Source organism: Lynx rufus, unplaced genomic scaffold (genome assembly GCF_022079265.1).
Source record: "Lynx rufus isolate CCGP_SWC_20201006 ecotype Redwood Valley unplaced genomic scaffold, mLynRuf1.p SCAF_8, whole genome shotgun sequence".
NCBI lineage: Eukaryota > Metazoa > Chordata > Mammalia > Carnivora > Felidae > Lynx > Lynx rufus.
Window position 1 is genome coordinate 27,171,565 of NW_025814896.1, and position 14,201 is coordinate 27,185,765.

General features: G+C 53.4%; 1 protein-coding gene across 5 annotated transcripts in view; it reads right to left on the bottom strand.

Annotated features, from left to right (window-relative positions):
• The window catches only part of HM13 (histocompatibility minor 13), a 39,277-nt gene that overhangs the window by 15,132 nt on the left and 9,944 nt on the right, over positions 1–14,201 (bottom strand). For 3 of the 5 annotated variants that reach the window (XR_006960122.1, XM_047068003.1, XM_047068004.1), the window contains exons 3-7: positions 9,673–9,755; positions 4,528–4,616; positions 2,561–2,646; positions 2,357–2,482; positions 1,489–1,546 (exon numbers count right to left, since the gene is read on the bottom strand). Coding sequence is in view for 3 of the 5 variants with exons in the window: in XM_047068003.1 (XP_046923959.1) it covers positions 1,489–1,546; positions 2,357–2,482; positions 2,561–2,646; positions 4,528–4,616; positions 9,673–9,755 (442 nt within the window). In the remaining 2 variants the exon portion in view is untranslated. Of the gene's footprint in view, positions 1–1,488; positions 1,547–2,356; positions 2,483–2,560; positions 2,701–4,527; positions 4,617–9,672; positions 9,756–14,201 lie in introns of all 5 variants that reach the window. The other 2 variants (XR_006960121.1, XM_047068002.1) reach the window with 1 other exon arrangement.

Genomic DNA, 14,201 nt, shown 5'->3' on the forward strand with positions numbered 1-14,201 from the left:
CAATTCAAATACTCTGCTCCCAGACACTGAGGAGGGCAGTGACCCAGGCCTGTCCATTGTGATACCCCATCTTCCCAGTGGGAGGGCCTGGCTCATGGGCTGGGTTGGGCCCCATCAGTTTATTCAAGCCCAAGCTGGCAGAAAGTCCTTTCCTCGGGGTCTCTGAGCCGGGACCATAGCATCTGGAGCAGCGTTGGCCAGGAGCCTGTCTAGCTCATGGAGGCCAGTCTGCAGCAGTGGTGGGTATGACTGTGAGAAGGACAGTTATTTCTTGCTTCTCCGAGGCTGGCTTCACCCTGGCTGCCAAGTGCCCGTGGCGCTCACTTCTCAATGACGATGCCTTCCCAACAGGACGCTACCCTCTTCCTTGCGATCGGCCTGACTCATCCCATCTTCTTCTTTGGGTCTCGTGATCCCAGGAGGTGACTGATTGGTTTGAGCCTTAAACGTAAAGCTAATCATACTTTTCCCACCTCCTTGCTGATGACCAGTTTGGATTTGGGCCTGTGGGGGAAAAATCTCTCTCTGATGAGAGAGACACAAAGTTCCCTCTCTGCCCCTGGACATGGGCAGTTAGTGCTAGGAACTGCGGCAGCCAGCTTGGGACCATGGAGTGATGAGCTGAAGGGACAGGGGAACGTGTTGAAGACGGTGGTGTGGACACTGGAGCAAGCCAGCTCTTGGGGCCTCCACCCTGTGAGGGTCATTAACTCACTCCTGAGACGCTCTGCCATGGGCCTGCTATAGCGTGAGATAAAATTTCCGCACTGCTTGGGGCGCCTGGGTGGCTCAGTCGGTCGAGCATCTGACTTCGGCTCAGGTCATGATCTCACGGCTGACGAGTTCGGGCCCCGTGTCAGGCTCTGTGCTGACAGCTCGGAGCCTGGAGCCTGCTTCGGATTCTGTGTCTCCCTCTCTCTCTGCCCCTCCCCTGCACATGCTCTGTCTCTCTCTGTCTCAAAAATAAATAAATATTAAAAAAAAAATTAAAAAAAAATTTCCACACTGCTCACTGACGCCTAGGTGCCTACAGCTAGACTTTCTCATATTTATACAACGGGTAGCTACACCAAAGAACAAAACCTGAGCAGTGGGAGGGGTCTGGGACAGACGGCGCCCATAGCTAGGCATCCAGTGAGGCTTCAGGTCTCAGCGTGGAATCTCCTTTCCTGGAGAGTCCTCGCACGCCCCACCACAGGCTGTGTCAGATGCCCCCTCTGTACTGGCTTCCCTCCAGCTCATCCCGTGTCACACTCCACTGGGCCCGAGCGGCCGGACGCCAGGACCTGGGCAGAGGGTGGCTGCGCACAAACACAGCCAGATGAGTCTAAGAGGGGAAAGAAACCAGCCTGAGACACAGGGAAGCCTGGGGGAGGAGGAGGTGCATGGGGAAGAGCCAAAGGAGAGGTACTGACCAAAACAGGACCACGAGGGGAAGGGCCATGAGGCAGAAGCAGAGGGGCTCCCCACAAGGATGTGGTCACTTACGTTTTATTGGTGCCTCAAAGGACTTGGCCACTGTCACCATCACGTTGGTGCCAAATACCTAGGAGGAGAAGACAGGAGTCTGGAGGGAGGTGAGGGCCAGGTGGGAAAGAATGGCTGTCGTAGGGGTTCTGGATGCGATGCTGCCTGAGATCCGCAGGGAGGGGCAAGGAGTGAGGAGGCGCTCCAGAGCAGATGTGAAGCTGAGGTTAGGTGGCCACCGATACTGGTCACATGGACACCTCATGGGGCTCCTGGTTCTGGGCAACAAACGGACGATTCGAAGGAGCTGGAAGAGGGCCTCTGATGGCCACAGCCAGGCCTCCTGCTTGCCCAGGGCTCTGCCCCTCCCAAGAGATAAAGTCCTTCGGTACCACCCACTTAAGGTGGAGAGAGGCTGCATGAGGCCAGGGAAAGGGGGCCTAAGTCAGGATGACCTTGATGCCTCGGCAATGCCTGTCGGGAGTGTGTGTGGCAGGTCCCTCGGCCCAGGGCTGGTGTGTGCCAGGGCGTGCTGCCAACAGCAGCCTCTGTCCTCGGATCAGTGCCCTCACTGGGCCCATTCATCATCATTAACCGCCCCTGCCTGACTGAACTCTGAGTCTCAGTTCGCTTGCTGGGAAGACATGGGAAAGGAAGTGCCCTGCCAGGGCCACCAGCGGGAAGAGGCGAGGGTGGCTGGAAGGCACCGGGCACACCATGGGCTCGTAGCCGAGGGGGGAGTCTGTCCTCTCATCGTTTCACAGATGAGGGCAAGCGGACCCAGAGAGGACCCGCTCCGGGGTCTTGCCTTCCACCAGATGACTGCCACCGGGGCCAGAGAGACAGGGAGGAGGCAGCGAGGGGCCCTCTGTGTCCCTGCCCGACTCACCCAGAAGACATCGTAGATGAAGAGTCCGCCCAGCAGGATGCAGCCGGTGCTGACATTGTTCAGGTGTAGGAGCTCCACCCCGTTAAGGGAGAAGGCCAGGCCGAAGAGGTTGTTGGCAATCCAGTGCTGGGGAAAGGGGGGAGTGAGATCAGCTATCTGCCCCCTCTGCCCCCACGTCCCCTCCCCCGGGCCCTGGCTCCTTACCTTCCTCAGCAGGTACCAGACGCCCACAATGCTGCTCAGGCCCAGGCACACCAGGTCCTTGGCGTCAAACTCATAATTGATGATCTCTGGGCAGAGAGGCCGGGTAAGTCCACTCCCCGGGGCGGGGCTGCCCCTCCCACCTGTCAGCCCCTGGACGGAGGAGGGCATGGCTGTGGGCACCGTCAGAGCCTCCCCAGCACCCCCCCCTCCCCGATTTCCTAGCGGAGGGACTGGAGGCCCAGAGAGAACTCAGGCCTGGCACAGGGTCAGTGGGAGGTGGTCCGAGGTGCCGGAAGCACAGACACAGCATTTGTAGCTGGGTGACCTTGGGGGAGGCAGTTCCCTCTCTGAGCTTCAGTTTCCTCCTCTGTAACAAGGGGGTTGCAGCACCTCCCCGATAGAGCCGCCACGGGGACCAAGTGAGATGGTCCTTAGAAAGCACTCAGCACAGTGCCTGGCACACAGTGGGTGCTCAATGAATACTAGCTGCCACTGAGCCCCAGTCTTTAGCTAGGTCCCAGTTCATTCAGGAGTCTCTCTACTTTGCCACCAAAGGAAACCAAGAAGGTTGCTGGCAGCCCTACCTCACCAGCAAAGGAGGAAGAAGAAGTAGGTAAGAGTGGGAGGCCTGGAGAGAAAGCAGGAGGGAGTCCGAGTCTGCTCCCGTGGGGAGCCCTACGGTAGACGTCCCTTTACAGCCAATCTCTGTCACTTTCAAGTTTCCTAGTGAGGAAGCCTAGGGAGGTGGTGGGGCTTGCCCACGATCACGGAGTGCAGCCATTTTTTTCAGATTCTGGAGTGGAGTGGACTGCTGGTTGGCCCCAATTTCTGTTCTCTCCTCTGCAGTAATAGCACCCTGGAGATTTTTAACTGGACATGAGGTCAGTTAGCTCACGGCCACATCTTCTGGCTTGCCCTGTAGCTAAAACGGGCCCATGATACAGCTGCCTCTCCCTCCCTGTGGAGGGACGGTACATCATGCTGGGCCTAAGGGCCACCCGAGTGTGGCAGAGTATAAGACAGATGAAACCTGGGACCCCAAAGACTCTGTGGTGTAAGCTTAGCCTTTTTTTTTTAATTTTTATTTTTTTTAATTTTTTTTTTAACGTTTATTTATTTTTGAGACAGAGAGAGACAGAGCATGAATGGGGAGGGTCAGAGAGAGAGGGAGACACAGAATCTGAAACAGGCTCCAGGCTCTGAGCGGTCAGCACAGAGCCCGACGCGGGGCTCAAACTCACGGACCGTGAGATCATGACCTGAGCCGAAGTCGGACGCTTAACCGACTGAGCCACCCAGGCGCCCCTTTTTTAATTTTTAAAAAATGTTTATTTATTATTAAGAGACAGAGCATGAGCATGGGAGGGACGGAGAGAGGGGGGGACAGCAGAATCCCAAGCGGGCTCCAGGCTCTGAGCTGTCAGCACAGAGCCTGAGGTGGGGCTCGAACTCACGGAGTGTGAGATCACGACCTGAGCTGCAGTCGGTCGCTCAACCGACTGAGCCACCCAGGCGCCCCTCATAGTTCTCAATTTTTTTTCAAGCCAAAGAACCCCTTTTCCAAGTCTTGGTGGGAGAGTAATCACACTAAAAGTAGGTATGACACAAGGAGCCATGACAGTCAGCTTGACTGAGTGCTCCTGTGAGCCAGGCAGGGTGCTGAGTGCTCCCCTCATCACGTACTCGCAGTCCCAACAACATGCCTATGAGGGAGGTACTAGATTATCATTTTCATTTTACAGATGAAAAAAAAAAAACCCAACAAAACACCCAAGGCTCGGAGAGGTAAAGGCGTTCACCCAGAGTCCTATGTGTAGGTAGCAGCAGAGTGGGGACGGGAGCCCAGGCGGTGTAATTCGAGAGCCCACCTTTTCCATCACTCGCTTTGTTGGAGAGCCCCGAATTTGGAGACAAAGGGGAACAGAGGTGGGAGATCCCCAAGGCAAGGGAAAGCGGGCAGCACTGACCTTCCTTGTTCTCCCCAGAGCCCTGTGTGAAGAGCAGCTGGTACTGTCGATTCGGGAAGTTGGCTGGAAAAAACTTATTCATGAAGGGGCTGGAAGGAAAGACAAAGCAGGTTGGCAAACTGGGCCCCCACGGGCAGTCACAGCCCCAACACCACCCCAGAGGCACCCACTCACAGCTCTTGCCCTCTGGCACCCTCACGGCTGCCCCGGTGGGGAAGAGTCATTGTCCCTATTTTACAGATGGAAACAGAGACCCTCAGAGAGTTAGTGACCGCCCGGGGTCAACAGCCGAGGGTCTCTGAGCTGAGACGCGAACCTAGGCCTCTGGACTCCTAGTGCTTCCACACTGCCTCTTGGTTATCGTCCAAGAAGCACGAAGCAGGGGCAGACTTCCATGTAAAGTGCACTTTTAGGACATCAAGAGAGGCCAAAGCCTGGTCCGCTTGCTGTCTCTGTGAGAGTCCTTTGTCAAGAATGCCTATTCTTGGACTCCCTTCCAGACCTATCAAGTCAGATGACCTGATGGCTACTGCCTACCTCTGACTCCATGACTTGTCAGGCCTGGATTTTTATAAACTCAGCTGGACTCGATTAGCTGGATGAATCACAGCCCCAAGGTGGGGGGTGGGGGGTGGGGGGAAGCACCTCACATTCACTTCTTCCATGAGGCCTCTGTTGCTCAGGATGGGCTTAGCTTCATCTCTGGAAAAACTGTCTCTGATTATCCAGTGTACTCTATGCCTTGGCCAGGCAGGCAACGGAAATTCTTTTCTGGATCACCTTCAGAGAAAGATGAGCAGATAAGGACCTCTTGGCCCAGCCTGGCCCTGGGGGTAGCCCAGCCCGGAAGACTATTCTGTCATATACCAGGCTGTGTGGCCTTGGGCGACTCACTTCAGTGGCTCATCTCCTCAGCTGTATGTCAGGGTAATAATACCACTGTCTGAAAGGGTTGCTGTAAAGATACAGAGAAGGCAGGGAAGAGGCTTTAGTCCAGCTCTGGACCCACAGCAGGGAGGTAAGAACTGTGAGTGTCCATCAGCGTTGGCACTTGTCCAGAGCATGAGCTCAAAAGCATTTGGCAACACCGGATCAGACTGACAATGGCAGATGAGGTGGGCAAATCCAGGATGGTGCTCCCGACTGGTAGGTAAATGGAGGCAGGCCAAGAGGTACCCAGGGCACAGCAGTAAAGGCAGGGAAAGAGAGCTCCCTTTCTAAGACCCTGGAGGTTAGAGAAAGAAGATGTGGAGTTAAGAACTATTTTAGGGCCTCAGTTTCCCCACTCATCACACAGCCAACGCCTGTCTGCAGGGCTGTGCCATGAACGAGAAGGCTTTGTGAACAGAAGTGTAGTGGGCACAAGGACGGAACCGGGAGCAAGCTTCCACAGGAGGGCTCTGAAGAGGTGGGGGGCAGACGCTGGGACAGGTAAGGCTGGAAACTACTTTCAGCTCCGTTTGCTGAATCATTTTTGGGAGACGCTGGGCCAGAGCTTGAAGCAGAGGCCGAGAAAAGGCTGAGAAGCTAAGCCCTTCACCGCAGCTCGGTCTCTTCCTGAGGAGCTTGATGCCGAACTTGGGAACCAGCAGGGTGCAATGGCTGAGAACACAGACTCTGGGAGCCAGACTTCCTGGCTTTAAATCCTGACCCGGCCACTGATTAATTGCGTGACCTTGGGAAAGCTACTTAACTGTTCTGTACAACGGTCTCTTCATCTGGATCATTTGGAACACTACGATAATATCTTTCTCTTAGTTATTAAGGGTATTAAATGAATTCTCGACACCCTGTAAGCTCGACTGCAGCTTCGACTTAAAGTAGGAAGTCTCTAGACTGACGACTTGGTTATCCCTAGAAAAGAAGGGCTGCTGGAGGACATGGGACAGGAGTCAAGCAACCTGGCTGGTGAGGCTGAACCTGAGAGTAGGGGTCCTGTCTCATCACCTTCACCCCCACCCACCACAGGCCTGGTGCCTGGGAAGCAGGTGGTAAGCAAACGCTTGCTGAATGCCTCTGAATGCAGACTTTGTAGCAGGCAGATTCTTTCTGGCCCTTGATGGTTCACATCAAACCTAAATAAAGGTCACCGCTTCCTGCTGGGAAACCACATCCTGGTGCCCTTCTCCCCTGGGAGTGGAAAGCAAGGGGCAGTGAAACTGGCCTTTTCCTCCCGGGGTGGCAGATTTTTGCCTTGTGGGCCCTTTTCCCTCTAAAGGTCAGCGCAGATATGATAAAAATAAGCTGAGGTTCCCTTGGCAGGAAGGGTGCTGGCAGGGGCTCGAGTTTCGGTGGCTGTACGAGGTGAAGGCAGGTGGCCGGCCAGGCGATGGCAGCGGGGGTGGAAGGATCCATGAGAATCTCCTCCCGGGGCTGACCTGGCTCGGGGCGGGCTCTTCCAGCCCTTCAGCAGGTCTGTTCCCCACCCCAGTCCTCTGGGGACCGCAGGACTGCTCCAAGGGGACAGCCAGTCACCCCCTCCAAGCTCTGCTTCCCCTTTACTCTCACCACATTGGAAAGAACATGGGCTGCAAAGTCGGACAGACCTCGGCTCAAAACCCCGTCTGCTCCCACCAGCTGTGAATCCCAGTGGTCACACAACCCCTTGGAGCCACACCTTCCCCGAATCCCACCTTCAGACCCTCTGGTTTGGATCTCGACAGAGGTCTGACTCCAAGTCTGGATATAAACAGCTCATGGAAATGCTAACAACGCTGTAGACTTTCTTCCATAAAGTATTTGAGGAAACTCAATTTGACTGAAGAAGAAAAATAAATTTAATTTTTGGCTCAGCTTTCTAAACAACGTGATTAAATTATGCCCTCCGCCCTTTTTGCTAAGATTATTTGCATCTGATCAGTTCTTTTCCCTGTAAATTTTCCAAAGCAATTTCTTTCACTGTTTTTGGTCCATATGCAATTTTTCAGAGGACAGCCCTGACCCTGTGCGGTGAACACCTTGCCTGTCCCTGGTCATCTGTTAGCCTTAGGACGTCGGATTTTCCCATGTGTCAAATACTGTGCCCTCAACTTTATCAAGAAAATGACTCCTCCATGAAGTTTCGGTCACCGACGTAGTTTTTACTACACGCACTTCCGTTTGCTGTTGGTTCTATTCCCGTCAGTAATTTCTACCAGTCAAAATCATGAATTAGTTAAAAGACAGACAAACAAAATATACTGGGTTCTCATTCTGAGGTGGGGGTTGGGCCACCAAGAGGCCTGGGAATCTCAAGCCTCTCAGATGCAGGGGTGGGATGGGTGAAAGGGGGGGAGGGCGATCCTAATCATCATGGGGAAGGAGGGGCCCCAGTGCCTGGAAGTGACTGCCCCCACCCCACCCCAGATCCATCAGATAGAAAGGTCCGCCCTTTGAGACCGGGTCTGCCTCTATCTTGCTGCTAGGTCCAAGTTACCTAGGTAGGTTCTCTGAGCCTTAATTTTAAGGACGGGGCCGGACTAAAGTTCTCGTAAGATGGCCGGAACAAGATTTTGTGGGTAAAGGGTAGGTATAGTTGAAGACAACAATGAACTCAGTCAAAAGACCAGAGTTCAAGTATGCGACCCTGGGCCAGAAGCACAACTCACAGTGTGCCCAGCACCGAGCTCCAGGCAGGTGATAGATGTGGCTCGCTTGCTCCTTCCCACGCCCCAATGAGGAGGTGCTGTAGTGCCTCTGTCTTATAGGTGAAGAAACTGATGCTCAGATGGCTTGAGAAACTTACACAAATCATGCAGCCGGCAGAGCCGGCCTTGGTCCCAGGGCCAACTGTCTCTTGAACCCATGCTCTTGATTACCAACCACACTGTCCTGCCAGTGTGCCTAGAGGAGCAAAGCCAAACTCAAATGGCTTCCAATGCCTTTGGTGAGCAGGCCCTGCGCTTCCTCTCTAGCTTTCTCTCTGACTACTGTGGAAAGATCCTGACTGTGCCTTCACTGCATATAGACCTTCCAGCTCCTGGCTTCCCCCTCTCCTTCACACCTCTTCCAGGTTTCCTACCCTTCAAAGTTGACTACAAATTGAGTTCCTTCCTTCTGGGAACTTCCTGGTCTGCTGACCACCTCATGGTCAGTGGTTCTCAACCTGAGGCTGTACCACCCCAAGGGATCAGGTGAAAACAGCTGGGGACGCTTTTGTAGTCACAAGCTAGGGGATGGGCTGGGGACACAACTCCCATTTGGTAAGCAGGGCTAGGGATGCCAAATGTTTACAACACACGGAGAACTGGCCTGTCTACAACGTTAACAGCAGCAACCCCTGAGGGCCTCTGGCCTAGGTCCTTCATCCCCACAGAACGGACATAAGCACGTGGCAGTCTTAGCAGGCTGGCAGTGAGAAGATGGGCTTCTGGGGTCACCCAGACCTGGATTTGAATCTTGGCTCTGCTGCTTATCCAATGTGTGATCCTAGCCAATTCCTTAATCTCTTTGAGCTTCAGTTTCTGAAGATAACACAGGATTAAAAGCAACAGCTAACCTCATAAAGTGACCTGGCAGATGAGCACAGGTAATAATGGCAACGACAGTTAAGTCACCGGACACATCAGGTGCCAGATGCTATGTGAAAAGCTTTCCACACGACCCACGAGGAAGGTTCCGTTATTTTCCCCCACGTTCAGGTGAGGAAATTGAGGCCAGAGAGATTAAATACCTGGCCCAAAGCCACAGGGCTATTAAGTAGCAGAGTCTGGATTCAAATTCAGGTAATCAAATTCCAGAGCCTGCACTCTTCTCACTATACTGCCTCTCTCTCATTATGAAATAAGATCACGTGGGAGAAGCCGGGCTCAGTGCTTGGTGCACAACAGCCTACAACACCTGGCAGGTGGCACTGGTATTCCCCACCTCAGCACCGTGACGACTGACATCACGTTACTGCTCACAAATTAACTTTCCCAACAACCGTGCTGGTGGGAAACACCCACTGGATACTCTTATGACTCCTTGTAAGGACACTGTGTCCCCCAGAGGTTAAGGTTCTTGTTCTAGGTCATCCACGGTGTAACACAGGGGAAAGGTGCCCTTGGGTTTTACAGCCAGGATTCAAACCTGGCTCTGAATGACGCCAAAGGTCATGTTCTCATCCAAGACCCTGTACTGGTTCCTGAGAAAGCTGCTTCAAATGTTGCAGAGATGCCTTCTGACCTGATGGTGTGGGACAGGGCCAGGATCCCCAGCACGAAGAAATACATGGACAGCAAGAGGTTGATGTACTCCTGGGAAAATATCTGAGGCAGAAATAAAAAAAGAAACAGGAAGTCAGGGTTGCCAGTGGCTAGGAGGAAACCAGAGTCCCCGCTTCTCTTCTCCAGGCTGGTCTCACCCGCTGGAGTTAGGGAACGGTGTCAGGAAGAACCTCAGGGAGTGCTAGGGGCCTTCTAGCTCCTGTGGCTATAGAGAAGAAGGGAGGAACCTCAGGTCCTCAGATGCACTTGCAAAGGAGTCTGTACTTTTGGGCTTGGTGGCCCCGCTATCGGGAGACAGGGAATAGATTTGTGCTCAGCGTCCTTGGGTGGGAATCACGGGGGAGGACAGTCTGGAGTGCAGAGTCCCAAGGCAGTCATCTGAACCTCAGAATGCCCTCTTCCAAGTTTCCTTCTCCTTGCCCAAATATCTAGGGAGCCCCCTACGGCGGCCACCAACGCCCCAAGCACACTAGTTACAAGTCACTCGTGCCTGGCTCCATCCTCTACGTTATGTGCTTCTGGATGACTCCTCCCATGGTGATGGCTGGAAGTTACAACAGCAGGCCCTGACTTCTGCTTCTCGGCCTTACTGTCAAGCTCTCTTTCACTGTGTTCCGAAGCCAGCTGTCACTGTTGTAAATTCAGGAGTCTGGGAAGCCTCTGCCATCTCACTCCATGTTTTCCGCACCCTCTGCTGAGTTTGTTTTTAGGAGGGTTTGTAGCCGTGGTATGGGGCAAAGGGGCACCAGGCACTCGCAAGGAGGCTGTTACGGAATCTGTCTAAACGCCTATCTCCCCTCGCTGCTCCCCTACTTCAAGCCTCGCTTTCATAAGCTCGAGACTCATACGCTCACTTCGGCCCTCACCACCCCCGACGGTCACTGCAGACCTTCTCAGCTGCAGCTCATGCCACACTGTTCTCCTTCTACTTGCTGTGGCCACAGTGGCCCTTCTGCAGGGCCTTGTCGGCGCCACAGCCCCGGCACAGTTAGCCAGCCTGTGTACACACTCTTCTCTCCTCGCCTAGGCCACTCTTCCCTCTTTAGCTCTCAGCTCGGAGCAGCTCTCCTGGGTACAACCACCCCTCATCAATTCAGCTCACATTTACTGATTGCCTACTATGCGCACGGCATCGTGAGAGCCCCTGGGGATACAGCAAGGAATGAGGCATACAAGTCCCTGCCCTCGTGGAGTTCATGAGCCAAAGAATCCCAAAAGAAACAAATATGCACTATATTTTGTCAGGGGGTAATGCTGCTCAGAAAAGCAGAGCCGGGCAAGGAGACAGAGAGAAGAGGGGAGAGCTGCTCCTGTAGACAAGTGGCCAGGGAAAGCCTCCCAATGGGAAGAGATTTCTGTTGTTCAGGAGGAGAACCTTAACGAAGCAAGAGAGCTGCTGTGAGGATACTGGAGGGCCGGGGGGGGGGGCGGGGGGCGGGCAGGGGAAGCATTTGGGGCAGAGGTGAGGGTGAGTGCAAAGGTCCTGAGGTGGGTACATTGCTTATGTGTGTGGGGAACAGTGAGGGCCTGTGAGCTTGGAGCCGAAGGAGTAATGGGATGGTGTATCAGGAGATGAAGCTGGGAAGGTAAGAGGGAGAGAAACCCTGCAGTGCCACGAGAAAAACTAGATTCTTCTGGGTGAGGCAGGCTGGTATTGGAGGCTGAGGGCAGGGCTATGACTTGACCTGACGGCGTGAGAGGATCCCATGCTGCTGTGTGGAAGACGGACTCCACAGGGCAAAGGTGGAAGCAGACAGCCTGGTGAGGAGGGCACTGCACAGTCGGCGGATGGAGGATGGTGCCCTCAGCTGGGGGACGGAGGGAAGGGATGAGCAGCGGATCTGTTCTGGACCAGCAGAAGCGGAGGTGCTGCTGTCTGAGATGGGGGGTGCAGGGGTGGGGTGGGGGCAGGAGCAGGTTCCCGCTAGCCAGGCTGGCTCTTCCGTGCTTCCCTGGTGCTAAAGACCTTGCCCCTGCGATGCTTCCCGGGACCGTCACTTCACATTTATCGATGTGATTGACTGGTGTCCACCTCCACCAATTAATAAGAAGCTCCTCGAGGGCAGGGATGGGTCAGCTGTTTTTCTCACTCTGGGCCTTGTACATAGCAGGCACTCAATAAATGTTTGCAGAATGAATAGATAAGCAAAGCAGTGGCCTATAATGTGACTAGGAAAAGAAAAGGCCCCATGGACATATTCCATGGCATGTGGGCCGTGTCTTAGAAGATGCGGCATAACCTCTCGGCTGCGTTCCTTTCACGTGGGCCCTTGGGGAAACCTCTCTGGCTGCAACTCTGAGCTACCCAGTGGGTTGACTGTGCGGCCTGTGAATGGTGCACCAGGTCTGGCTTTCTTTGTGCTTCAGCTGTTAGAAACTCAGAGCCACACGGGTTTCAGAGTCACTCTGACAAGAGTACAAGTCTTTCAAGTTTAGAGCCTGGGGTCAGGGTGCGGTCCTTACCCAAGGCTTTGTTTTCTCCTGTTTTAATTCTCTCCTTCACCCCAATTTCTTCCTTTACTTTTTTTCCTTACACTGCTGGGTATAATTTTTATAAGCTGCCTCGAATAATCAGTTTTGAATGAGGTAAGGAGAAGATAAATTTTAGGATATTGAAAAACGTTACAAACTCTCTCTGTCCCACCCGGCGGGAGAGGAGGAAAGGGGCTGAGGGCTACCACCGTTTGGCAAACCACTCCACAAGCTGCCAGCCCAGAGTTTGGTGAGAATCCGCTGGCTGTGTTGTCCAGCTGCCTCTCAGAAATCTCAGGATGGACCCTCTAGAGACGTGGGCAAGAGGTATGCTGTGTCCTCTGCCACAGGGCAGGCTGGGGCTTACCTACCTGGAGAGGGGGACAGGCTGAGCATCCAGTGCTTTAAAGAAAAATGCCCATGCCTTCTGCTGCCAGAAATTTCTCTCAGAGGGAACCTGGCTGAAGGAAAGAATCCTAAGTAGTAAAAACGTTAGAAGGTCTTGAGGCAAGGGCCTGGGTATGTATCCCTGGCACTCAGCACGGCAGAGACTTGAGAATTATCTGCCAAAAGCCAAGTTGGGGGCAATGGGCTGGATGTAGAGACAGCCACAGAGCGCTCTCAAAAGTATAGGGGCTGGGGCGCCTGAGTGGTTCAGTCGGTTAGGCATCCGACTTCGGCTCAGGTCACGATCTCACAGTTCGTGAGTTCGAGCCCCGTGTCAGGCTCTGGGCTGACAGCTCGGAGCCTGGAGCCTGCTTCGGGTTCTGTGTCTCCCTCTGTCTGCCCCTCCGCTGACTGCACTCTGTCTCTCGCATGGTCTCAAAAATAAAATAAGAACATTAAAAAAAAAAAAAAAAAAAAAGAGGTATGGGGGGAGAGAAAGCATACAGGGAGATGTACCACACAGTTCTATTTAGGGAAGCTAGACTCTCGACACACACAGATATACTAACACCGTACATTTTATAAGGAGACACACATCTGAGGACATAAAGCAAACGCATCAGAGCAGGTGCTGCTCGTGGAGAGGGAGATGAGGTGGGAAATGGAGGCGGGCACTAGGGGTGAAGGGGAGCCTGGCACAGACGCATGATCGTGGGCTGTGAACCAAAGCGGGGAATAAATTCAACTCTTCACCCGAGGTCCAGGAAAAAAAACCATCAGTCAATACCTAACGTTATTTGATACACTCTTATTTTTAAGAGTAAAAACTGGGATGGCCTCTTCTGTTTATTTTTATTTTTTTTATTTTTTTTTTATTTTTGGGACAGAGAGAGACAGAGCATGAACGGGGGAGGGACAGAAAGAGAGGGAGACACAGAATCAGAAACAGGCTCCAGGCTCTGAGCCATCAGCCCAGAGCCCGACACGGGGCTCGAACTCACGGACCGCGAGATCGTGACCTGGCTGAAGTCGGACGCTTAACCGACTGCGCCACCCAGGCGCCCCTGGCCTCTTCTGTTTAAAGTGAGGGGGATGCTGGAGGTTAGCTGTGGGGAATCTGCTTGTGGGGGTATCCTGAAACCGTTAAGAAGTGCAGCTCTGATCCAACAACGAGGGAGCGATGGAACAGCAAACCGGCGTTAAAAATTATGTTTCTGACTCACTCACAGACTGGGAAAGAATTCGGATACTGCTCCATGCAGGTGAAAATACAGGGGAGTCAGCATACTCCTAACTGTTAGAGGCAATGTAAATGAGCGCAGTCTTTTCGGAGGGATCTGGTACTATCTATTCAAATGACAAGTGGAGGTGGTATGTGACCTGCTTCTCCCGCTGCAGATACACTTGAGAATACGGGCCGGGCCAAAATACTGTGCGTGATGTTCACACGGCCCTGCGGTGATAGCCCAGCATTAGATATCCCTCGGGGCCACCTCCGTAAAATACAACCACAAGCAGCTGCTAAAAAGAATGAGGTAGATGTGACTTTTGCTGATACAAAAATATCTCCGTGGTAAGAACCCTTTATCTGACACAGATCTATGCTTTTAAATTTTCGCATAAACGTAG